This window comes from Hyperolius riggenbachi, chromosome 3, assembly GCF_040937935.1.
Source record: "Hyperolius riggenbachi isolate aHypRig1 chromosome 3, aHypRig1.pri, whole genome shotgun sequence".
Lineage (NCBI taxonomy): Eukaryota > Metazoa > Chordata > Amphibia > Anura > Hyperoliidae > Hyperolius > Hyperolius riggenbachi.
This window is the reverse complement of record NC_090648.1, coordinates 141,044,266-141,071,694: the sequence shown is the minus strand read 5'-3', so window position 1 is coordinate 141,071,694 and position 27,429 is coordinate 141,044,266. Positions and strand designations below refer to the sequence as shown.

General features: G+C 43.1%; 1 protein-coding gene across 3 annotated transcripts in view; it reads left to right on the top strand.

Annotated features, from left to right (window-relative positions):
* The window catches only part of DPP8 (dipeptidyl peptidase 8), an 89,538-nt gene that overhangs the window by 50,582 nt on the left and 11,527 nt on the right, over window positions 1-27,429 (top strand). For all 3 annotated transcript variants that reach the window (XM_068275003.1, XM_068275002.1, XM_068275001.1), the window contains exons 9-17: window positions 1,971-2,071; window positions 7,012-7,186; window positions 10,126-10,249; window positions 14,950-15,029; window positions 15,993-16,145; window positions 18,815-18,950; window positions 21,704-21,849; window positions 24,579-24,725; window positions 26,619-26,771. In XM_068275003.1, coding sequence (XP_068131104.1) covers window positions 1,971-2,071; window positions 7,012-7,186; window positions 10,126-10,249; window positions 14,950-15,029; window positions 15,993-16,145; window positions 18,815-18,950; window positions 21,704-21,849; window positions 24,579-24,725; window positions 26,619-26,771 — 1,215 coding nt within the window. The remainder of the gene's footprint in view (window positions 1-1,970; window positions 2,072-7,011; window positions 7,187-10,125; window positions 10,250-14,949; window positions 15,030-15,992; window positions 16,146-18,814; window positions 18,951-21,703; window positions 21,850-24,578; window positions 24,726-26,618; window positions 26,772-27,429) is intronic.

Sequence of the window (27,429 nt, the reverse complement as noted above, 5' to 3'; positions counted from 1 at the left end):
AGCCAAAGGGATCAGCAGGACTGCCGGGAAACTGGTATTGTTTAATGCTGGGTACACACGTTACGTTTTTCCGTGCAATTTAGCCACCCGATTGTTTTTTCGGAACGATTTCACACTCTATTTCGTGCTCAATTCTCTTATCTTCATTCGTTTTTCTTATCTTTTTCCATTTACCGATATGAGAAATCGAGCGCGGAAACGATTGGGAGCAATATCGGACATGACAGATTCTTATCTATCTGATCCATCTATCGCATGAAAAAACGTAACGTGTGTACCCAGCATTAAAAGAGATGAATATTGTAACCTCCATATCCCTCTCAGATCAGGTGTCCTTTTTAATGTGAACAAACTGGAAGAAAATAGTTTTAAGTATAGAAGTATCCCTGGCATTTGAAAGTTCGTACACTGTTGCACTATCATAGCATATGATGCTATGCATAGCATAACATAGCAGCGATATGTTCTTGCTGTATCTAACACCAACTGACTTTTCAACATTGGCCTTCAGTTCCCACCATGCGTTTTTGTTTTGTACTGCCAGCTGCTATTGCCCTGCTTACAATGTTGAATCCCAATGGATGATATCAATTTTCTAGCTCCGTTGCACATTGGATGACACATTGGTTGACAACTGAATGAGCAGCATTAGTGTTACCAACTCCAGTTGTCATGCCAACGCAGAGCAGCTATACTGACTTATTTCAGCAACTTCTGCAAAGAAAAAAAAATGACAAAACAAGAATGGCAAAACCTTTGAGTTGCTCATCTATTCTCTGGCACGCCATCACAAGTCTTGATTCTTTGGATTTATGTGAAAAAGAATACAAAGCAGGGGACTGTCCCCCCTCCCCGCTGATGTGCAAAGCTCTCCCCTCATGCTGCAACACCTCCTGCCCCCCCCCCCCAAACACCCATGAGTGGGCCCCAGGGGGAGCAGGGGCTGCTTCCCCTATTGTTACGCCAGTGATACCAAGTTGAAAAACATTTTTGGGCTTGTTCCCATGGAAACACAGAATCCATGTCATTCGAATCGGCTGGTTGTTCGTAAGTTGGAGACTACCTGTACTTCAGTTGTTATCTATGCAAAAGCGCTTCTCTGAGCTATTCGACCTACTGATTCAAATACAGTCGGGAGGACGGCGTGGGACGCATCGGTGCTCATGGGGTTGGAGGAAGCCCCGGGTAAGTATCAAATCTTTTTACGCTGACGTCCCAAGCTTCCTTTAAAGGGTACCCGAGGTGACAAGTGACATGATGAGATAGACATGTGTATGTACAGTGCCAAACACATACATAACTAGGCTGTGTTCCTTTTTTGTTTCTCTGCCTGTAAGTGTTAAACATCAGGTATGCAAGTGACAGTTTATTGTCCGGGTCGGACTGGGTCAGACTGTAGCATAACCCTCACTGATAAGTAATTGCAGCCATAAAGCCGGAAAGAGATAAAAAGGGTCAATAATTCATAGATTTGAGTTTTAGCATACTTCAATAAAGGTGTCATTGAGCAGAGACAATGAAACAGTAAAAACTTGATTGAAATATAAAATAAACATGTGGGATATCTAAAAAAGAAAAAAAAAAAAAAAAAAAAAAGTCATTTTTAAGAGGAGGATAGATACAATTGTTTTTCTCATCAGTTTATTTTCACCTCAAATGTCCTTTAAACTGTGAGAGACAGCTTGCGACAAGGTTTTACTGCAGGAGAGTTCAAAGGTTCATTTTTTTTTTCTGCTTTGTTTTATAGCTTAAGACAGTGTGCAACTGGGATAGAATAATGCAGTGTTTTAAAAGAAAGCTACATAATGGAGGATGAGACTTTTCTTTGCTACTAATGTTATTTTACTTATCCATACTACACATGCAATTTATTATATTAAAAGGGTTTTTTTGCTAGAGGTTTGCTGCTGTAAGCCTAGCAATATTGTGTTTTTCTGCATAAGCTAATTTGTCTTTGTTTTTTGCTCCAGGTTTTAGATGTTGTAGACAAGGAGCTCCGGCAGCCGTTTGAAGTGCTCTTTGCTGGGTGTGAATACATCGCTAGAGCTGGATGGACTCCAGATGGAAAGTAGTGAGTATAATCATCTTTCTCCTTGTTCTGCCTGGCAAATAATTGATAAAGTTCTGTGTAAAAAAAAAAAAAAAATTCACCCATCCCTGCTGTGCTATCTGCTGCATCATATAAGGAAGGCATAACGATTCATATTAGTTTCATTTCTGCATACTTGCTGCCAAAGGCCTGCTTACTATCTGTTAAAGCCTTGTTCCCACTAGGGGCGAGTCACAGCATTTCCTGCATGCAAATTCAGTTGGGCAATCGCAGCATATTGAAATTATTAGGCTGCTTCTGAGTTGACGTGGGGATAAAAAAGGTTGGCAGCATTTTTTGTATCATGCATGTGAATCCCCATAGCCAAGAATGGCACGGCGATAGGGATTCAAATGGGTACTCACATCAGAACAAGTGCCAGTGTTTCTCGAAGACGCCGCCACAAGTGGAAATGGGCCCTACTTGGTAACTGGGCTAAATGTGCTTGGACCTGCAGTACCAGTTATTTTCTCTCCTCTCTGGATTCAGCTGTTTGGTGGGTCAATCTGGTGTGACTATTCATTACGGAAAGTAGGAAGAACAATGCCAGAATCCTGACATTCCACTTTCCTGACCAGGCTGCATTTTTCTAGATGAGTGGATGCCTTGCCCGTAGCCACCTATAGTGCAGTGCATCCGCTCCTGAATGCGACATGAAAATGGAGCGGAGAATAAACTGAACTGATCTGCTCCGAACGGGAGCACTGCAATGGGAACCAAGCTTTTATTTACTTATCCAGATGCGAAAAAAGCAGAGGTCTAAATAAATGCAGTAGAATCTCGCTATAGTAAACTCTGATAAAGTACTGTAAACCTCTGGCAATGGTAAACTCAGTCCCCGGGTCCCGACCATGTGCCTATATTGCTGGGTACACACGATGCAATTTCCTGCCCGATAGACTGGTTATCGGACGGGAAGTTGCATCATGTGTACATGTCCAAAGTCCACCTAATCAATAAAGTGATCGATTCCCTGAATAGTGAGCAAAATCGATCACTTTATTGATTGGGAGCTTATTGAACATGTTCGGAAATAATCACCCAATTCCCACCTATCGGGCGGGAAATTGCATTGTGCGTACCCAGCATAAGAATATAAGATGTATGACGAATCCTGATATAGTAAACTACTTGGCCAGGTCCCTTGGCGTTTATGATAAAGGAATTCTACTGTAATGCAAGGTACACACAATGAGATTTTCTGGCAGATTTACTGAGACAGCATTTCTAACATGTCCAATCTGACTTTCAATCGTTTTCTGATCGATTTCCAATAGAAGTGAACGGAAAGTGATTGGAAATCAGATCGAACATGTTGGAAATAATCAATCGGACAGTAAATCTGCCAAAAAATCAGTGTGTACCTAGCATAATATTAAACCTGCAGTTACGTATTTTCTACAGATAAGAGGTTAGATTCAATAAGAACAATGAACCGAATGAAATTCCTTTGAAAATGAAGGCGTGTTTGATCAGTTGACCATTGTTTTTGGAAAGGCAGTTTATCTGAGCAGGCCGTAGCAGTGTGTGATCTGTGGCCACATTAGCTTTGTACTGCTTCACAAGGAACAAAGCTGACAGCAGTGATAATGGTGTTTGATCTCTGTTTAGATGTGATTTTATACTGGTAGGCACAAGGTAGGTAGCCAGCAAGTAAATGATCAATATCTGGTACACTCCAGTACTGTAGTTAATTCCGGTAATGCAATGATGGAAAGGTTTTGGTTTCATTTTTACTCTCCAGAGTTGGATTTAAAAAATAATAAAGGAAAATATAAAATTGTGTAAGTTCTGTTTACCACTAACCTTAAAGTGACACCCCAGCCCAAGCTCCTGCTTTACACAGAATGTGAAAAGTTTGCAACGTCAAGGGTTTTCTGGTGTCTATCTCTCTATTAGATTTCCACTGATTTTGGTTGAGAAAAATGATTGGACCAGCACACTCACAGTTCTGCCGAAATTACAAACTTCCTTTATTAGCAAAATATGTCTTCAGAATCGCATATAAAATTGTGACAGAACTAAAGAACATTCTATTCCAGCAGTCCATATTTACCATAAGAAATGATTAAAGTCCATCAACTGCTCCGTTCCGTGGATCATAACACAATATCACGTCTCCAAAAAGATTAGCCTTAATATTTTTGTGGACGTGTGATATCGTGATCTTGTGTCTACCCATGACCACATTAATGTAGCATGTTATGATCCATGGAACGGAGCAATTAATGGACTTTGCTAATAAAGGTAGTTTGTCATTTTAGAAGAATTGTGAGGGCTCGTTCACACTAGAGGCGGTTTTGGGATTTTTTTAAGCACAGGTAATTTGTACAAATCGGCCTTAAAGATCTTACACTATGCTATCCAATGAGATAGTTCTCATTGGGGTGTTCCGTTTGCTTGCCGCTGACAAAAGCGCTGCATGTACCATTTTCAGGGCGATTTGCCCTGAATGGTAGGTATAGGAAAATCAAAAGAGCTTTGTATAGAGATTTCCCCAGCGCTTTAATTAATTACATTGCATTTATTCATTCCCAGGGGCAAAGTAATGACGTCAGGAAGTGATTTAAATAATTGCTCTGCTAAAGCACTTACAAAAGCGCTTGTAACACGCAGAGCGATTTAAAAAATAAAAAAAATTCGCTCAGCGGAACGCAATGTGAACGAGTCCTGAGAATGTGCTGGTCCTTGTGGAAGTTTGGAGTCATGTCTGGCCTGGTGCTGTGGTGGACTGACCCCGCATCTCACTTAAAGAGGAACTCCAGTAAAATAATGTAATAAAGTGCTTCCTTTTTATAATAATTATGTATAAATGATTTAGTCAGTGTTTGCTCATTGTAAAATCTTTTGAATCCTTGATTTACATTCTGACATTTATTACATGGTGACATTTTTACTGTTGGCAGGTAATGTAGCTGCTGCATGTTTTTTGGCAGTTGGAACTAGCTGTAAACAGCTATTTCCCACAATGCAGCAAGGTTCACAGACCGGAAACTGCCAGGAGTAGGTACTCAAGAGTTTCTTGTGGGAGGGGTTTCACCACAATATCAGTCATACAGCGCCCCCTGATGGTCTGTTTGTGAAAAGGAATAGATTTCTCATGTAAAAGGGGGTATCAGCTACTGATTGGGATAAAGTTCAATTCTTGGTCGGAGTTACTCTTTTTAAGCTGTGAGGGACTGCGGCCTGGAAACCACACTTCATTACATTGATGAGAAAAATTATTGGACATCAGAAGAAATTTCCTAAATGAAGAAAAAAGAATTGTTGACGTAATTTATTCTTCCCAAATGTGTCCACTGTTAGATTTATCCTGATGTATTTTCTGCTGCCTTTGTAGCATTTTGGATTTGGCCTCGTTTTCTGTCACATGCCGTCTGTCACAGACAGTGGAAGCAAGAAGAAATGCTAATGTTTCTATGCTGGAGGGGTTTAGAATTAAATTTAAGCTACATGTCATTGCTGCTAATGGATGAGTAATGTTTAACCTGACCGTGATTTTCTTGCCTCCATCCAGTGAGAATTTTAAATTTAAAAATTCTCAACTTTTTGTCTGTTTCATACATCAAGGAGATTTTTTTTTTCCCTGGCATGAAATGAACCTGTTTGTCAAAATATGCCTAAAATATGTCACCTCTTCCTGTTGATGAAAATTCATAAGTTGTTTTAAGCTATATCCCATGCTAATTACTGTGATTCAGAGTCTCATTTGCGCCTGTTTGTTCCCGTGGTACGCCATTGGGGACCTCCCTTTTGTTGCATCTCCGTCGCTGCGGATTCCCTGATCCATCTTCCGCTGAGTATGTAACTTCAAGGAATCATCAGGTAATTAAGCTTTACTCACCTGGGGCTTTTTCCAGCCCCTTGCAGCAGACTGTCCCATGCCGACCGCTCCGCTCTCCGCCAACATCTCGGGCTCCGCGCACGGTGCGGAGGCCGACCCCGAGGTCGTCCTTACTGCGCCTGCGCGAACCTCTGCTGTCAATCAAGCCCACGTTGTACGCGGCTTACTGCGCAGAACTACTGCGACATCGGAGTCGGCGTCCGCAGAGACCGGGATGGCGGCACTGAGCAGGACAGTCTACTGCAAGGGGCTGGAGAAAGCCCCAGGTAAGTAAAGCTGCTTTTTTTTTTTATTATTGTCTAACTCCTTTAAGGCTGTTTCCACTACAGCTGAAGACGGACATTTTTTTTTTTTTATCTGTTTTACCATGTCGGAAAACTGACAGTGTACAGTTCCTATTTTATAAATAGGCCCTGTTCACATTTGTCATTCAGTTCTGTTCTTTCTGAGATTTCCCGGAACATTGAAAGCATTTCTCATACAGCCTATGGTTGAAACTTATCCGCTCCAGCCAGACCACAGCGGACTATCAGAGCAGACACTTCACTGTCCCCTCCTGCTGGCTGTAGGTGGTCTGGCTCAAGTGGGAACTCGGCCTAATTGTTTCTACTTGTGAGAATTTGTGCACTTCCACGTTACAGGATAAAGAGACATAGAAATGTTAGTTCTTTTCTTTCTGCGTGCTGTAGACCTGTAGAAATGTGAATATCCTATAAAAAGATTGGGAGGTGCTTTGGTCCTGTTCCTTGCTACCAGGCACTCTATAGCGCAGTCCCAAGAAGTGTCTGCCTTCATGTTATATTACTTAAGGTGATGTGCAGTGGGGGGAGTTTGTGATTTCACCATTATTATCGGTGTTACATTAGAAGCCTAGCCACACTTCACCTGATGTAATACAACAGAGGTGTCGTTTTAGCATCTGCAGTATGGAGTGCCTAGCAGGGGGCATGAGGCTGTACATTTCTTTCTTTCATGTGCTGTGGATGCAGTGAAAGTTTTTTTTTTTTTTTATGTGTTGGTACAAGTGCAGTACATTGTTAATATTTACTCATCTGGTTGTATTTTTATGTATTTGCAGTGCCTGGGCTGTCCTCCTAGATCGTCCACAGACACGTTTGCAGATTGTCCTCATCCCACCCTCATTATTTGTGGCACCCTATAAAGACCTCTCGGAGCACATTCGGCTGTCAGAATCCATAGACTCTATAACACCACTTGTGATCTATGAGGAGACAACAGATATATGGATAAATGTATGTCAAACTTCCAAAGAAGATTATAACTTCAGAGATTGTGTAATTGATTTGTAGTATTGGTTGCCAATAGCTGATAACCCAGTCTTCTTCCTCTGCTGAAAATCTATTTATTCTACAAGCATTAGATGGTTGTTCATTACGTGAAGGAAAGAGAAGAACCTCTTTTGGGCTACTTGGGTTTATTACTCGGTTGACTGGGTTTTCATTGCTGACTTCCTCTCTCGATTGCAGATGCAGCTTGTTTAGCCTGAACAGCAGTTTGAGTAGAAGAACTGCAGAGATCAATCGTTCGTGATCCAATGTGATGGATCCCTAATGACTATAGTGATGTCAGCGGGTACCACTAGATTTTATAATTCTTTCTCCTTAAACGATAATTTTGACACAAATGATTATAGGGTTTGTCTCTGGGCAGTCAGCTCAGAGAAGAGGTCAACATGAAAATATTTTGCCTGGAAACACAGAAGAGAATACAACACTAGGTGACAGGAATAAGGAACATGCGTACTTTAGTTAAAACCATGACAGTAGGTCTTCAAGTGTACCTGAGATGAACCCTACCTGTTTATACTTACCTGGGTCTTCCTCCAGCCCCATGAGTTCTGTTGCTTTCCTCTCCGGCCCCTCCGTTCACTAGTTATCCTTCCCGGTAATCTGGTCTGTTGCTCTCTTCTGCACATGTGCGGCCCAGCCACATGCGTATGCCTGCGCCTGAGAGCGTGGCAGGGGCATGTGCTGTGCATGCGCAGAGGGCCCATGACTGAAAGCAAATGAACAGATTTCCGGCAAGGATATCTAGTGAGCGGCCGGAGAGGAAGGCCATGGGCCTCATGGGGCTGGTGGAAGCCCCAGGAAAGTATAAATAAAACACGTAGGGTTCATCTCGGGTACACTTTAAGACCTGCTGTCATGGTTTTTACTTAAGTACACATGTAAATTATTCCTGTCACCTAGTGTTGTATTCTCTTCTGTGTTTCCAGACAATATATTTTCACGTTGACCTCTGAGCTGACTGCCTCTCTCCCGCAGAGATGCCTGGACCGAGAAATTAATGTCTATCCTGGCGCGAACACTTTTCGGTAGTCTGCCAATATGGCTTCCTCTAAGGTTTCCTTGGTGAATAGAAAAATAGTTACACACTTTTGCCTGTGAACATTCTGTTTCCCTGAAACCTAGCATGACAATGTTCAGTTAGGCCAAAAGATATTCTGTGCCTATCACAGCTGCAGACACCAACTGACTAACCATGGTTTAGGAATGGTGGTAGAAATGATTGGTGTAATTACTGCCAGCTGCCCTTGGATGTCTGTAGCCTCATTAAATTAATTTAGAGATTTATTCCAGTATACAAGACATAGCCTTTCATGTAAGGCTCTGTATTAATGATGCAGGTTTGGGGAGGGGGAGGTCTTAGGGTTAACTACTTACCTGATCGATCGTAATTTATTCATTCAGGTGAACGTACCGTCCCCCTCCCCTCGAAAATGTGGGCGTGGTGGGTTATTTCAATCTTCTGCCAAGGCTCTTGTCTGCCTCCTCTGTGTTGATGTGGTCTGTCCTCCGCTCATTGAGTGGTGGGCCATGAAAATGCAGGTGGAGGTTTCTGAAGAGCTACGGAGGACTTTGAAAACATGATTGAGACTGTAAATGCCAAATGGAGGGGTGGAGTATCACTTGTGTAAGAATTACTGCAGATCAGGTAAGTAAATAACCCTGAGGACCCCCCTCAATCCTGCATCATTAAGACGGAGCCTGACATGACAGGGTCTGTCTTTCATACTAGAGCTATTCTTTTTAAAGAGACTCTATAAAAAAAAAAAAGAAAAAAAAAATCTGGGTACCAATGAGGCTTCCCCCTCCCCTGTAGCTGCAGGCAGTCCAGCGCTGGCTCCCCCGAATCCCTCCCCGACAAGCTAGACAAGGCTTGATAAATTTACCTCTCCGGGATCCTGCGCAGGCGCAGTAGGAACTCTTCGTTTGGGCTAGGTAGAAATAGCCGGGCCGATCGAATCCACACGACTGAGCAAATGCAAAAGGACTCACCCCTGCACAGTAGAGTGGATCGATCGGATTCGGCTATTTCTGCCTTAACCGAATGAAAATCTGCTACTGCGCCTGCGCTGGATCCTGGGAGGTAAATATTTACATCATCGCACTTCGGGGGGCTGCAGCTGTACAACGGAGGGATGCAGAAGAAAGGGGGGAAGCCTCGTTAGGATCCAGAGGCTTCCCCCTCCCAAGGCAAGTACCCCCCAGGGAACATATATATATATATATATATATATATATATATATATATATATATATATATATATATATATATATATATATATATATATATATATATATATATATATATATATACAGGATTTCTTTAAAGAGAAACAGTAGTGAAAGTAACTTAATAACATTGCTTATTCTTTGCAATATTCATTTATAGATTATTTAGTCAGTGTTTTTTCATTGTAAAATCTTTCCTCTCCCTGATTTACATTCTGAAATGTATGACTGGTGGTGACATCTTTAGTTCTGCAAGGTGATCTGTACGGAATGTTCATTACTGAGAGTTCTGTGCACAGAGGGAGATACTGCTTACTTGGCAGTTGGGAAAATCTGTTATTTCCCACAATACAATAAGTTTCACAGACCGCACACTGTCAGGACCGTGGTCATTACATCACACTGGGATGGTTTTCACTGCAGTATCAGCCAGGTGTCCCTGATGATCTATTTGAGTAAAGGTAGAGACTTCTTGTGGGAAAGGGGATAACAGCTACTGACTGGAATGGAGTTCAAACCTGGGTTACAGTTCCCCCTTGAATAACACTCTGGTCCAGATGATAGGTCTGTTTTGGCCTCTCTGAATAAACCTTTCTGTGTTGTTAAAGCTGAATAATGTTAACTGTTAACATGATTTTGTTTTTCTTTTCTCTCAGATTCATGACATTCTGCACTTTTTCCCACAATCCCGAGAAGATGAAATCCAGTTCCTCTTTGCCTCAGAGTGCAAGACAGGATTCCGGCACCTCTATCGGATCACCAGCGGGCTAAGAGCAGCCGGTACTAGTAGGGCGGGGCTAATCTGTTAAGGTCTCACTGAGTTGCATGTTATGATACGTGTGATCTAATGATCAGTATGCAATATTGATTTTTTTTTTTCCCCTCTCTCATTCGTATGCAGTAACATACATTATTTCAATTCATTCTGCAGTTGCCATGTAAACAGGTTTCCTAGAAACTAGAATAGGTTTTCACAGATGTCTTTAAATTGTTACTTTCTCAATATGTGCTGAGAGATGCTTTATAGAAACAACATATTGCCATAATTGTTATTCATTTTGTGCATACTAAAACTCTACAAGCATATTAAAGTGAGAGTACAAAATTGAGGCACATCCTGCTCTCCCACTCTCTGCAAATGCCATATTTAGTAATATTCACCAAATAGCTTCTTGTAATTCAGAGCTAGTTAAGGTGCCCCTGTAATGAGCGGGATTTGGAGGCTGACACTTTGTTTTTCCTTTTAAACCATGCCACTTCCTTGGCTGTCCTGCTGATCTTCCTGTACTTAGTAGTGTCTAAAACAAGCATGTGACTTGTGTGGTCATAATCTAGTCAGAGCATCCTGTATGCTGCTCATCCTGTCATGGCAGCACATCATACAGTGACACAGAATATTTATATAGCGCTTTTCTCCTGGCGGATTCAATGCGCCAGAGCTGTAGCCACTAGGAAGCGCTCTCTAGGCAGTAGCAGTGTCAGGGCTCTTTTCCACGAGAAGTTGATAGGTAGTGAAAAGACTGTCAAATTCTCACTGCTTGCCGTTGCCTGGTAACTGCTCAATAAGTGTGCAGTTCACAGTTCAGCCACCTGTGTTAAAAGGCCCTCTGTGAGTCTTCCCCAAGGTCTCCTACTGAATAGGTTCAGTACACTATCCAGCCACTGCCAGTGGACCATGGTGGTTTACTTGGGAACTTCCTAAGCATGAGGGCCCATTTCCACAGGCAGTTGAACTGTATGCTCAGCAAGCAGTTACCAGGTGTCAGTGATCAGTTACCAGGCAGCAGCAAGCAGTAGTGAGAGTTTAAAGAGGAACTCCAGTGAAAATAATGTAATAAAAAAAAAAAGTGTTTCATTTTTACAATAATTATGTATAAATGATTGTCAGTCTTTGCCCATCGTAAAATATTTTAAATCTCTGATTTATATTCTGACATTTATCACATGGTGACATTTTAATGCTGGCAAGTAATGTAGCTGCTGCTTGCTGTTTTGGCAGTTGGAAACAGCTGTAAACAGCTATTTCCCATAATGCAACAGGGTTCACAGACCTGAAACTGCCAAGAGTACGTACTCAGAATTTCTTTGTGGGAGGCCATACAGCGCCCCCTGATGGTCTGTTAGTGAAAAGGAATAGATTTATCATGTAAAAGGGGGCATCCGCTACTGATTGGGATAAAGTTCAATTCTTGGTCGGAGTTTCTCTTTAAGAGGCTTTTCACTGCCTATCAACTGCTCGTGGAAAAGAAGCCTTAAGGCTGGTTTCCACTACTAAAGAGATGCGAATGCGGCTACTTAGCCGCATCGCATCACTTCCGCCACCGCGTAACTTCTGCATCTCCTGATGCGGAAGCCAATGGAGGAGATGGGATGCGGCTGCTAGCGGATGCGGCTGTGCATGCTGCAGATTCTCGGATCGCTCCGCACAACATGCACACATTCCATTGCCTGTGTGCATGTGTTTCAGGACACCTGCAGTGCGATGCGGCTGTGTAGCCGCACCGCTCCTAGTGGAAATGGGCCCTTACTGTGCCTGTTCAAGTTGGCAGTTTTTTCTGCAGCAACTTGCTTGTTCTCACATAGTGTTCAGTCATTATTCAGCAAAGCCAGTTTTCTAAGAAAAAAAAAAAGAAAAAAGTGGCACCCTAAAAAGTAATTGTGGGTTCAGTGATCCATTAAGTTTTTCCCTGCCCATAAACCATGGTGGCCCAGCATATAACCTTGTCTGTCACAACAGGATGAGCAGCATACAGGAGAGCCCGGCTGATTAAAACAGGAGGGGGGAACAATGCAGAAGGGAGCTGAATAGCTGATTATTCAACTGGGAGGAGCCTCCAGGGGAACAATGGAGCCAACTGTGCCTGCCAATGATTTTTGACACTTATGCTAGGTACACACCATACAATTTTCTGTTAGATTTTCTGATAGATGTACCTGCCAGAACATGTTGGGGAAAAAATTGGCAGGTAAATCTAATGCTTGGTACACACTATGAGATTTTCTCTCAGATCGATTTCCAACATGTCCGATCGGATTTCCGATTGATTTCTGAGTGTTTTCTGTTCATTTCTATTGGAAATCGATCAGAAATCAGATCAGACATGTTGGAAATAGTCGATCTGACAGAAAATCTCAGTTTTTACCTAGCATAGCAGACAATCTAACAGAAAATTGTATGTTGTGTACCTAGCATAAGATCTCATTTCTGTGGGCAGTTAATCTGACTGCTTAGCAAGCAGTTGCCAGGCAGCAGCAAACAGTTGAGAGAGTTTGAGAGGCTTTTCGCTGCTCAATTGCTCGTGGAAAAGAGGCCTTAGGCAAGTAGCAGACATTAAAATAAATAAATAGCTGCACATTTAGAGGAACCTGAGGTGAGAGACATTTGAAAAGTGCCATAAACCATACCAGTTGCTTTTATGCTGATGTTTCATGCATCATTAGTGTCTGAATCTCACCCCTGAAACAAGCCTGAGGCAAATCCAGTCAGACTTCACACAGAGCATCTGATCTACATACTTGTTCAGGGTCTGTGGCTAAAAGTATTAGAGGAAGAGGGTAAGCAGAACAGCCAGGCAATGTGCATTGTTTCAATTAAGTGAAGTGGATTACGTGCAGTATGGAGCGGCCTATCGTTGGGACCACTCGGGCTACCCGAAGATTGCTGAAGCCTCCCACAGTGGCGGAAGTGAGCAGTCTCTGACTGAGACTGTCTGAGGCTAACGGGGATCCCACGCTGGAACGTGGGCACCATGAGGAGAACAGGAAGGCTCTATAGGACCCAGAGCCTTCCCTGTCCTTAGGTATGTGGTGGTGTTTTTTGGGGAAGAAGGGGGGGGGGGGGGGGTTAACCTGCTTCAGACTTTTAAAGGAAATAAGTATGTCAACCTCCAGATGTCTCTCACCTCAGGTTCTTTTTAATAATTAGGTCAGCACCTGAAGCTTTCATCATTGTATAGTTCTCTTAAGGACTTGGATGACCTCTTGAGAGCTCTTCAAAGAAAGTGTATAATGCTGGGGATACACGGTAAGTTTCTGTACCGTGTATGGACCAGCTGATCCGGCCAGCTGATAATATTCAGCTGGCCCGATTAAGCTGCTCGACCCGCACCCGCTCAATTCCCACCGGCGGACAATGGCAGGGAATCGAGCGGCTGATGAGGACCGCCGGCGGGGACGAGCGGTCCTAATCGGCCGCCGGATTGACCCATGTATGCCCAGCATAAGAGAGTAAATGTAACAGGCATTTTCTGAAGCTTAATCGCAATCTGGTAGTTCTGTTTTTTCTAGTAGAAATTGAGCAACAATGGATTAGGAAGGCTAAGAAATTTCACTCATTTGAAATTAAACTGAACTTTGTTTTATTTTCTGCTGTTCAAACGGCTTTTTAAATAATTTCCAAACCATTTCCAATAGCTTCTGATTTTATTTAAACAGTGTCTAGGGCAAAATAAATACTTCACCTATAAGGATAAAAACACTTACTACTCCTTTAAAGCTCCCACTACCCCCCAGTCTCTGAATGTCCAGCAAGTGACTGGCGCTCCCAACAACCACAAAAAAAAACATACGGTTTTAGTGGCCATCCAATCTACTGTTTCAAGTTGCATGAAAGGTAAGAGGTTAGCAGCCCTGTGACTTAAAGCTGCTCAACTACAGCCAATTTGATCAGATCAATGCAATCAATATATTTTTTGGATCAATCCCATCAATCCGATTAAATTGGTTTGAGGGATTTTGTGCAAAAATCAGCAGAACTGATTGTTCAACGGGAAACGATCAATCAGATGCGGAATTGTACGGTTAATGGCAGGGCTGTGGAGTCTGAGCAATTTTGGGTACCTGGAGTCAGCGGTTTCAATAAACTGAGGAGTTGGAGTCGGATGATTTTTTAACAAAATCCATAGCTTTTATAAAAAGTAGACTGAGTCGATTCAGAGCAATTTTGGGTACCTGGAGTAGGGGTCGGAGTTGGTGGTGTGATAAACTGAGGAGTTGGATGATTTTTGTACCAACTTCACATCCCTGGTAAGTATTAAACTTAGGCGTCCGAGTGGAGAAGGCGGAGCAATTGGGTACCTGGAGTCGGTGTTGGTGGTTTCATAAACTGAGGAGTCTGAGTCGGATGATTTTTGTACTGACTTCACAGCCCTGGTTATTGGACACCTTTGCTTTGTGTCTGTTACTAGAGAGGGGGCGCACATAATGGAAGATTGTCACCACTGTCATAGTGGAAGCAGGGGAGAAGAGATGTGCAGAGTAAAGGGGACTGGGAGCCCTACTGGAGAGGGGAGGATGTGTTTTTCTCCATGCATCCATGTCCAGAGATTCACAGAGAAGAATGTTCCGTATTCTGTGTCCAGCTTCAGATAGTCGCTCAAAGCCAGATTTTTATACATTTTGCCCATAAGTTCTGTTTGCAATTAATGCTAAAACAGAAGCTGATTTATAAATGACCTAACACTTGCCCTCTGACATTTCAGGTGACTTTAGGTGTCCAGTAAAGGAAGAAGTGGCAGTGACCAGTGGAGAATGGGAGGTCCTTGGCAGACATGGATCCACTGTAAGTTTCTTCTAACCGAATGAACTTCTCCTGTTTTACAACAAACCAAAACACTTTTTCTTACCTATTTGGTGCAACATGCAAAACAACCTGTGTCACACGACCACCACAGTGCACATGCGCACACTTATTGATACAGAGCAATCACTTATTTTACTGTAAATGCTGAAAATCCGCGGGAGAAAATCATGAAAAACTGAAGTGCTAAAACCGTTGTTGGGGATATTGCTAGGTTCCCAGAACGTTTGAAGCACATGTGCAACATGCACAAAGTACTTGCACAGTCGGTGGTGGCTTGTGGACGCCGTCCATTTGTTTGGGTCTTCCATCTTCTACAGATTGCGGTCTTTGGTATAGACTAGGATCCACATGTGATGTACATGTATACTGTATGCCTCTGAAGAAGCGATCTTTGATCGTGCAACACGTGTCAGGCAGTCGTTTTGGTTGTGATTTGGAGTTCTGGAAATTGTGTTTACCTGTGTGTCCGCAACTGTGAAGACCGTTTAGATATGAAGAATTAAAAGATTACTATTCGTTCATCCAAAGCCCCATTTTGTTTGTTTGTGTATTTGGCAATTGATGTAGGGGTGGAACTATACCTGTTGGGTTTTATTTGTAACGTGTGTTACAAAGTGGGTGTTGCCATGAAAGGGTATGGGTTGGGCCAAATATTGGGCATTACACAATAATACGTGAACCAAGGGAATTCTTTGTGTATTTATATGAATAATATAGATTGTGATTTGTTGTAGTCCTTTTTAAGGCCTTGCCAGACTGCAGTGCATGCAGTATTGTTTTAAAGTGCACAAAATAAAGCAGCATAAAACTTGTTATATCTTCACCATGTTTAGTTAGTTTACAAATTTCCTATAGGGTCTGTCTGTCGGTCCTTCTGACCCCATCCTTTCTGTTTTTTGTTTTTTTTTGTTCTGGCATTAAAAATATAATTTATCTGTACAGATCCGGGTGGATGAGATCAATAAGCTGGTTTATTTCGAGGCTACTAAGGACACCCCTCTAGAACACCATTTGTATGTTGCAAGCTATGAGAATCCTGGAGAGGTGACCAGACTCACAGACTTGGGCTTTTCCCATTCGTGTTGTGTCAGCAAGGTAAGATGTGCTACCGTATTTTTCGGACTATAAGACCCTGCTGACCAGAAGATGCACCTAGGTTTAGCGGACAAAGACCAGGGGAAATATATACTAATATCCAATAAAACACTGCGCTGGTATATAACTATTGAGCTGAGCGAACACTAAGATGGTGTGCGTTTACAAAACCAAAAGCTTATACTATAAATATATAAACCACGCTACAGCTTTAAGACAAGTCTCTGCATATAGATACACGGCACTCTACTCTGAAATCAATACAGGCAATACAAGTCCATATGTATCTTCAAGCTCTAAACGTGGACAACTTCAGTTGCAGCAGTTTCTGGTTAAATTTCTTTATATTAAAGTTTTAAACATGTATAACCGAGAACAAACTTGGCAATGGCACTAATACTAACTTTTAAGCAATGACCTCATCAGTATATTAATAGGTAGTAACAAAAAAAAAAATCTAAAGCCAGATATAAATGAACAAAATGAACAGTACAAGAAGTACAGTATTGAGATGATGTAGTAGCAAGAAAATATTGCCTATGCTATATAGTGGGTAAGTTGAGTCATTTGCCTAGCAAGGGTACAGACAAAATTGCCAGTTACCAATTTTAGAAGGGAGAGAGGGAGGGTATGTGGGAAAAAGGTGATAAGGCAAGGATGGGAAGAGGGGGGGGGGGGGGGGGGTGGGGGCGTCAGGCATATGTCAACTGACTATGTATTATATCGGAGAAAGCAACTAACCAACTACAGTACAGAAATCAATGTAAATAAGCAGGCAATATGAAGTACATTTCCCCATGTGTGGAGTCACCCCTGTGCAGTAACGGGGTTATCTTTGTCGAAGACCTGTAGTAAAGTTGTGAACTGTTGGGACTTGTGGAAGTCAATCCAACAGTACCATGTATCATACTGAATGCCTAGGATACTGCTTTCAAATGAAGAGAGTTCATCCATTCTCATCAATTCGTTCATTGAATCAACCCAGCCATGTAAAGAAGGGGTGCCAGAAGATTTCCAATGTCTAGCCAGTACAGTGCCTGCTGCAGTGAGGCAATGGTGAAGGATTCCTTTTTTGGCTTTGGACAAGGACCCCGGAATTAATGAGATAATTGCAATTTCTGGAGATCTTAAAAATTGCCTCCCAGAAAAGAAGGGACTAGTGGGCATTGCCACCAGATATGTAAAGGGATGCCTACTTCTGCATTACAACGCCAGCACAACTCAGAAGTGTCAGGGAATATGCGGTGGAGGTTGACCGGGCATCTGTACCATAAAGATATGGTTCGGAAATGTCCTTCTTGGAGGCTGTTCAGTTGCAGCAGTTTCAGTGTACACACCTCTACCACACCCACAAGACTGGGCACTCACCCTTTTCCCTAGACCCCCTGTCAGATGGGTCTAATGCGCTTGTGGGATACTCTCAGGCGATCCCTAGCCTCTAACGGTCCACAGCTTGCTTTTATCTTGCAGAGTCTTCATAAAGCATACACCTCAGAATAAAAGCACACGGCTCCCATACCGTAAAACCATCCAAAAATTTAATAAAATAAGTGCTCACATGTCCATAACTTTATATGTAGGCACAGTTTTTTTGGGCTCTCCCCCATGCGGTAGACACCCGGCTAGGCTTGCTGTCAGCATCGGCGTCTCATTCCCCGCAGCACCACGGCGTTTATCCACCTCGCACGATTACTTCCTCATTGGTAGGCCCGCCCTACTACTTTCGTCGTCATCGGCTCATCAGGAGCTGTATAGTATAAGAAATTTATACTAAACTTGGTGCATCCATGGAGATCTTGTGGATTATGCCCCCTTTGTACCTCATGCCCCCTTGTACTTCTTGTGTCTCCCTGTGTCCCCCTTGTGTTTTCCTCTGTCCCCCTTGTGTCCTTATGTCCCTTCATGTGTCCTCTATGCCCCTTTGTGTCCTCATAAGGAAAAATGTCACTGCATCTTATAGTCCAAATGCAGGAAGTTCCTGACTTGTGAATGACTGCCAATGCAAACCTCCAACCCACCACAATGTTGTGGACTCCCTGTACTGTGCCCATGCAGACTCAAATCCGTGATTTAAATGAGGCTTAATTGCCTCAGGTGTGCGGCTGGATGAGAAGGGCTAAGTTACCCGTCGTCCTCCCTGCGGAGGACGTGCGGGTAGTGAGGCTTGCAGCGCGTCCAGTAGGATGTGTGCAAGCTGTTTGGAGCGCAGGGCGGATGACAGACTTATGGGTAACTAACCCCTTCTAATCCAGCCGCACACCTGAGGCAATTAAGCCTCATTTTAATCACGGATTTGAGTCTGCATGGGCACAGTACAGGGACTCCCCAACATTGTGGTGGGTTGGAGGTGTGTATTGGCAGTCATTCACATGTCAGGAACTTCATGCATTTGGACTATAAGATGCAGTGAAATTTTTCCCCCACTTTGGCAGAGAAAAAGTGAGTCTATAGTCCAAAAAATAGTCGTGATTTGTGAAAATCTGATTGGTAGAGCCATATTAGCTAATACACAACTGGTCAGTTTATTGGGATTAGTACAGGCTACTCTTTCTGAAAAGAACTGATGCATAGGATATAAGAAATGGTCTGCTTTCTGTACATTTGATGTGAATGGTATTTCTCCTGGTACCTAATATACTGATACAATGGTTGAACTTTCTTTCATACAGCACTGCGATATGTTTATCAGCCGCTTCAGCAGCCAGACCCTCCCGCATGCTGTACATCTTTTTAAAGTAAAAGGCTCAGGATCTGATCCATCCCAAAGGGATAAAGAATTCTGGGCCACACTTCTTGAGTCTCCAGGTAAGTAAGCCAATTCTAGGTCTTGTTGTATTTGTCTTTTTATATAGATATAATTTTTGTCTATATACTGTAGTGCTTACATCTTCTCCAGTGCTTTAGCGTCCATAGTTGTCACCAACTGTCCCTCGGAGCTCACAATATAATGCCTACTAGTCTAAAGGTGGGCACACGAGATGCAATAAAATGATCTGATTTTACGGCAATACAATAAAAACGATTTCCCCCAAAAATTGAAAGGTTTTATTTTTATTCGAACAAGAAGTCTGATTGGATTTACCGTTTTTATTCGATAAAAGTTGATGGGGAGTGGTGGATTTTTCTGATCAATTTTTATGAAAATTGAATGGTGTCGTAGATTGAGAAAATTACTTGGGTGTACATATTAATAATTTGACAGTTTCCAATCATTTTTATCATAATTGAGGAAAAATGTAACGTGTGGTACATTAGTCCGATTTTTGAAATGTTACAATCAGTCAGAAAAATGTATTGCAATTCTTGAATTGAACAGATATTTTAAAAATTGTATGGTGTGTGTAGCCATCTTAAGTGTACCAGAACTGCTAAAATGAAAAAGTTTTATACATACCTGTGGCTTCCTCCAGCCCCATAAGCTCCGATCGCTTCCACGCCGCCGTCCTCCACTGTCCGCAGCTCCGGTACCTGGTCCCGCACTTCCTTCAGTCGGCTCCAGTCTGATGTAAGTGAAGTGTGCTCTTTGCATATCTCTCCAGCAGCAGCTGGGGAGATACGTAGAGGACGCACTTCTCTTGCGCAGACTGGCTGCGACTGGCTGAAGTGACAGGACCCAGTCCCGGAGCTGCAGAAAGCGGAGGATGGCGGCGTGGGAGCAATCCAAACCTATGGGGCTGAAGGAAGCCCCAGGTATGTATAAAACTACTGTTCATAGTATTCAAAACCCACTGACCCTCTCACTTACATGGAGGTGGTAAGTTTGTCCAGTTATTGGCCACACACCCTTAGTCTCAGATCTCTGTCATAGACTTAGGCTAGGGCCACACTATATACGGTTGCAGATCGCGGTCCGTGCTCCGTGTAAACAAAAAATGGAACGCAAACGGATCCGTTTGTAGAAAAAAGTGCAATCCGTTTCCGTTCCGTTTTTCAACCAAAAACCGTGGTCAAAACGTACCTGGCCCAATGCAATTGTTATTGACCAATAGGAAATGTCCTTCTTGGAGGCTATTCAGTTGCAGCAGTTTCAGTGTACACACCTCTACCACATCCTCAAGACTGGGCACTTTTTCTGTACAGGGAGTGGTTTGGTTATAGTCTATTGTCTGTACCATGTGTTTGGAGCACTCTTGAGAATACAGTGCAGATGGGAAGTCCGGATCTTTTCATTGATTCGGATGATTCGAATCGGATCATTGAAAAGATCCGGATCTTTGAACCGAATCTTCAAATCATTTGACTAGGGAAGCATTCTGGGGGTGAAATGACTAGCAGGACAGGACTTTCCCTTCAGTGGACAGAGAAGGTGAGAGGGTGGACAGACAGAGAAGGGAGGAGGTGGACCAAGAGGGGTGAGCAGAGAGCAGAATTTTTTTCTGCAGACATTACCCACATGTTGCATTCATATGCTTTAAATATATTTCACCTATATGTTCATCTGTATACTTTTAATGCAAACGTCTCACAGTGAAAGAAAGCATTCCCCAATGTGTCCTTTTCTCACCTGAAATACTCATCATAAATTTAGGGAGAAGTTAAGTGAAGCTGTTTAGAGCAGAGTGCAGGAGGATCATATTGCACAGCAATCACAGTGCCTGTCCTGTCTGCCCAGCACACTGTCTGCTAAGTTACTGAGCTGTGCTTCTGAGCCACAAGTTTCCCATTTGTTCACTATGCACAACTATGGAACAGACGGCCTAAAATGAGCAGCACATAACAGCCAGTAAGTGTGCTCTACACATATCTGGCAGTGGCACCCATGTCCCCTCTCTCATCTACCTGTCCCTGCAAGGCTGGCTTCCCTCGAACTGAGCGATCCATCTCTGCTCTGCTTCAAGGTCCCCCCTGCCTGCTGAGAGGGGGGGGGGGGGGGAGGAGGGGCGTAAAGCTCCTGGCTCCACCCCCTTTGTGAACCGAATCGTTCATTTTGATGGTCCGGGTGATTTGACTCGCAAAAAAATCCGGATCAAAGATCCGAATCATTCATGATCCAGACAACACTAGAACACAGCAGGCAAGAAAGTACTACATCAGGCAGCACCATGGACCCCATTGTCTTTCTGTACTGGATGAAGCTGGCTTGGATAGGCTGCTCTAGTCTCTCTCAGCTTGTGGACAGGAAGCTGTCAGAGAGGACGTTGAGGGGAGGAGAAGGAAGTTCTGGCCATCCGTGTTGGCATACGTTTTGTGTGCAATTTTCTTTGTGAAGAGGGAGGTCCGTTTTGTCATAGGCTTTCATTATCCTCCGTGTATCCGGGTCCGGGAAAAATGCAGCAAGTCCGGACTCTGCGTTTAGTTTTTGAGTATGTCTGCCACGGATCGCCCGCGGACTCTTTTCTTTTTGGAGTGTGTACAGACGCTATTTTTAACATTGGTATCCGTGCCGGGACAAAAAAAAACGTAGCTACGGATACGTTTTTAAAGCAAGTGTGAACTAGCATTAAGGCCGTTTGGGGGGCAGCCAGCTGACTTACCAGTGTGTTTACGTACCTTTGTGAAGTTTATGGCTGTGTACTATTTTTTTCTGATTACAGCTTGTGTGTTTTTTCTTTCCTCAGGAACTGTTCCTGGATACATCGCCCCAGAAATCTTCTCCTTCCCCAGCCGGACAGGTTTCACCCTGTATGGAATGATGTATCGACCCCATCAGCTCCAGCCAGGAAAGAAATACCCTACTGTCCTCTTTATTTATGGAGGACCACAGGTGAGACTGTCAACTCTAAGAAACATCTCTCAGGCTGCTCTTACTGTATTTTACAAAAAATGAAACTCTTAAAGGAAACAACTGCAGCAGAGAAACAACCAATCACATTGTCCAAGCATGGGCCTATTCCTTTTATTGTCAACTGGTGTCTTTGACTATGATTAATTGACATTCAGTGGAAAAAAAGCCCTGATTCAGTAAACCTTTCTTCTAGTTTTCCCACAGGGTTTTTTTTTCTCTTTTTCTGCAAGATGTACAATTGGCACCTGGTAAGTAAAAAAAAATACTAAAGAGTCAAGTAAAGGAACATTACAGGAATAACAAAACAACATACAAAAACTTCCCCATCAATCTCTTCCAGCCACACGGTCCCGCCTCCTACCACCACAATTTGACTCAGTTGTTCAGTAATACAACATTCATACAATAGAATATACTGTACAAGTTTTGGTATTTTATTGATACCGGGTAAAAAATCTTTTGTAAGAAAGGTTTATTAAATCAGGGCCTTGCCTTCCCTAGCTCTGTGTCTGTGGTGTAGTTTTGCTGTGGTCTTTTTGTACTATCATACTCCTGTATCCTTTGCTTCAGACTAGTTTAGGGGCTTTTGTAGTCGCATTACTTGCCTAAGAGGCACCAATCTTCACTTCATAGATCCCTTGTTTGGTTTGAAGGCATAAACACAGAAGACTTGAAAGAGCAGTTTGTTTTTATAAAAAAACACTTTTAACCACTTAACAACCTCTGCCACTCTTATCTACGCCCCTTTAAAATTCACCTGAGTCACAGGGGCGTAGATAGGCAACTCCTGTTTATTTTCCTGCTGTGCGCGATCGCGTCCGCGTGCGCGATCGCGTGCACGCGGACGGGCATACGCGTCGGGCACCCGCTGGTCTGTGATTGGCTGATGTGAACATGTGTTCACAAAGCCAATGACAGTGCTTATTCATGCAGAATGTGTGTAAACATTGTATCAGTCACTATGCTGTTACAGTTACTGAGATCACTCGTGAGAGGATCTCAGATAACTAACACAGCATTAGTGACTGATCAGCATCAGTGAGTTTTTTTTTAAATAAATTATACCCCCATTAAGCCCATTAACCCTTGCCTCCCTTAAATGTGAAAATTGCTGTGGTTTTTAGGTGAAAAACCCCGTGGTAGAGAAGTAGTTATGGTTATGCTTATGCCTTTTAGTACCTGGACATCTGTTGCAGCTTCAGTGTAGTGATGCCTACAGGGGTGTCTGTCCTGCTGTGTGGTCCTCATTTTCATCTATGAACACTTCCATCTTTGCCATCACCACTCCTTATTCTTCTAGTAGAGCACCATGGTGATCTATACAGAAGTACTCGGTTTTCCAGAAGGATGAAAGCCATTTATGTATGTAGACTTGGAAGTGATAGGGCTGCTTTAACAGCACGTTTAATTAACAAAGGTTTTGGGTGCAGTGCCTTCATGGTTACTTGAGTGAATCTTAGCAAGTGCACATATGTATTCTGTAAAGCTAAGGATCAGGTATGGGCTACTGCAAAAGTATTGCAGCAAACTCGGCTGGTATAAGTCACAATGGGCTTGATGCACTAAAATTTTGTAAAGTTGCCGTGGGCAGGGAGCACTCAGCAATTTTACGATTACTAGCGCAGTGGCGCCCCGGCCATAAACCAGTAATGCATGCTACCATAGCAAGCACGCATTACCATGGTTACGCACGTGACGTTAATGGCCAGTGCCCCCCTGTAATATTCATGATAAAATTTCCATGCACTACTACAGGACATAACTGTATCACACCCATTGGCCTCAATTAACTAAAGGCAGTTCGCTAAAATCATTTTGAATAGGAAAACGCCGCATTCAGTATTTTACACTTTTTCCAAATTCACTAAAGATTTCCCACACGAGGCAGAAGTTTGCTCGTTAAGTGTCACTTACCAGCTGTGGAGCAGGTCAGTGGTAAGGCAGGGAGCTGTGTGCGAGTCGGGTTTTTCTGTCCAGTACATCCCTGTCATTCCTTTAGATGTATTGCAGCCACCAGGGGGAGCTCTTCTGTATACCAGTATACAGATTTTCACATCTAAAGGGATGCAGAAGAGCCTTATAAAATGTCACTTCCAGTGCACTGTGAGAGTGAAGGCTGTCTGTCAATGTTACCGATGGAGAGAGCGAGTTTTCAGCTGGTAAGAGCTGGAGAAAAATTTCAAACACTTGCCCGATTTTACCAAATGCGGAAATCTTTGAAATGCAATTTCTTGACTTTTCCTGAGGCATTTACCACACAAGTCAGTAATTTATATCACTAGTCGGTAATTCTAATTTTCTGTACGGAAATAGGTTTAGTGAATTGGAATTTGGGAAGGTGTTCCATAAAATCGTCTCTTTTCAGTATTACCGAATGCAGTAGAGCTTAGTGAATCGAGACCATTGTCTCTTGGAGTGTTGGCCTTGTATTGCATATAATTTGGGGGTGTAACTTCAGTGTAGCGTAGCTTTCTGTAATCCATCACATGTAGCGTAGACTGGACCACATGAGCAGAGATGAACTTGGAGAGTTCCTATATTTTATCATTAGTATACACATACAGTAGATGCTTTAAAAAGGACTATTGCTCTGATTCTGCCAACATTGTAACCTTCTTGACTCAGTTCTGTGTATTTTAGTGTTTTGTTAAGAAGTGTTTCCTTGTGATAATGGATTTGATACTGTGTTTTCTTTTCTCTTACTTTAGGTTCAGCTAGTAAACAATCGATTTAAGGGGGTGAAATATTTCCGTCTGAATACTCTTGCATCGCTTGGTTATGTAGTTGTAGTCATCGATAATCGTGGCTCCTGTCACCGTGGCTTGAAGTTCGAAGGTGCTTTTAAGTACAAGATGGTAAGAAGATGAGATTGTGCGATGGGTGGGGCTTATTTATATTCCAGATCAGGGAGGTTGTAAAATCTTCTATAGCTTGCCTTAAAGTTAATATGCAGTTTTGACAAGTATTACATTTGAAATATTAGTAAAGGTTTTAGCTAATTAAAGCAAAATTACATGACCTTTAAATATGGTTCCCTCTGCCCCCCTCTCCACAACAGACACAGGTAATCACTAAGAATCTCTATAGAAAGGTTTGTGGTCCGTGGTTGGGTTTCTGGATTTTAAGAGGGGGAACAACTACCATCTGTGCATGCCACGCCGGGCAGAGGCGATAGAGGCTGCAGCCTCAGGCCGCAGTGTAGGAGGGGGTACACAACTCACTCAGCTATCATTTTCCTATTGTGTTAGTTTATTTGCGGCCCTCGATACAATATTTTGTGGCCCTCGCCGACAAAAGCTTCCTTATAGTTCGCTTCAGTGCTCCCAAGTAATCCGCTGCATCCCCGCCGCTAAACGAGGGCTGCAGAGCCCCCAAATCGCCTGGGGGGGGGGGGGGGGCAATCCGCCGGCATTTCCTGGAAGGGGCAGAGCTTTCAGCTTCAGCTCTGCCCTTTCTGACGTCAATCGCCGCACGGATCGCCGCCTCTCCCCGCACCCTCTCTGTGAAGGAAGAGTGAGAGGGGTGGGCAGAGGCAGCGATGCGCCGCGATTGTGAAATCCCTTATGCGGCCCAGCCTCATCCGGACTTTGCATCCTGCGGCCCCCCAGGTAAATTGAGTTTGAGACCCCTGGTTTAGAGTTTATTATGCTGCAGCTAAACTGTTGCTGAAATGCATGACATGGCAATTAGTAGGGAGAAATGGATTCAGCTGGCTTAACATCTCTCTTGCATGTGCATGAGGCTAAAGAGGAAGGGCTCATTTCCACTATAGCGAATCCACATGCGTTTTCCGCATGCGGATTCGCACAGCCAATACAAGTGGATGGGCCTGTTTCCACTTGTGCGTTGTGCGGATCGTTTTTGTGTGCGGGGAAAAATCTGCACGGCAGAGCCGTCAGAATTCGCTCCCCGCACACCGCTAAGCGAATCGCATACAATGTATCTAACAGGGAAATCGCATGCGGTTTTGGCATGCGTTTTTCCCCGCGATTTCGCATGCGATTTCGCATAGGAGGTAATGTTAATTTACACAGGCAGTGACATGGTTAAAATCGCCCACCTACTACCCTATGCGAAATTGTAGGAAAAACGCATGCAAAATCGCACCAGCATGCGATTTCGTCTGCGGTGATTTCCCGGCGATTCCGCACCGCACAAGTGGAAATGCAGCCTAAGTGTTTCACACTTGAATAGGTGTAAGCGGACAGCTGTCGATGAGGATCTAAAGATTTTTCTTTATAATTTTTTTTTTTTTTTTACAAAATGTTTTAAGATCCCTAGTGTTCAATTTCCCCAGGATTTCTGTGGAAAAAGTGATCCAGTTAATTATCATAACCTTTTTTTTTTTTTTTTTTCTGTAACTTGCCAAAATGTGTCAAGCAAGGGTCTAGTATACAGTGCAGGAGAGTATTGACGTGTATGCATGTCAATACTGTTCACAGCATGTTTTGTATTGACGTGTATAACCGTTAGTACCGCTAGGGAGGTTAATGCAAAATGTAATAAATGCATTCAAAATTGTGCATGGAAATGTGTCGTTAAGCGGAAAAGGTTTTTTATTGTAAGTTCTTTCAATATAAATTTTTTTTTTCTCTATGACTTGGCTGCATGTCAGTAATATGTCCAGAAGCTTGTCTTCTGCAGAACTGCATGTTTGTTCAATTTAACCTCTCGCTTGGATTTATTTTATTGATACGCCTGTCCCAATTTTTGTGTACTTTAATTTTTATTTTATATTTTGTCCTTAGGGTCAAGTGGAGATAGATGATCAGGTGGAGGGACTGCAGTATCTGGCTGCCAAACACAGCTTCATAGACCTAGACAGGGTTGGTGTCCACGGCTGGTCTTATGGAGGATACCTTTCCCTAATGGCCTTGATCCAGAGACCTGATATATTTAAAGTGAGTACTTTGTTCTAACTAGTATAGCAATGCTAGCCGCACCTCTGTACTTGTATGTTAAGTGTGATCACTGTCTTTCTTGGCCTGCGTGTCTTCATCAGTCTGATGATGTTTGGGCGATCTTTATCTTTGGGTTATTGCTTTGTGTATTGTATCCCCTTTTCCTGTTTCTTATTGTGCTATTACCGAATATTCCGGCGTATAAGATGACTCCCCCAACTTTTCCAGTTAAATATAGAGTTTGGGATATACTTGCCATATAAGACTACCACTCTTCCAACGCACACCAAATTAAAATAATAAAAAATATCATATACTGGTGCTATGTATGAACAGATACTGGTGCTTTGCTGTATGTGGTACCCAGTATAGAACAGTATATAGGTGACTGACTGGTTGGATTGGTCAGCTCGCCCTCTCCCTAAGTCAGCTCTACCTGTCTCCCCATTTATCAGAGCGGTATGGAACAATAGATTGCGCTGTGCCCATTAAACACGACTATTTCACCCATCTGGCCCGCCCTAGTATCCTATTTACCTCCTCCTCTGCCTCTCAGATCTCACACATGGGCGCCTGCGCCGCTTCACTGCAGTCCTCAGCAGCGAGATCTGAGAGGCGGTAACAGGATAGGGTGGGCCAGACTGGTGGAAGAGGCGTG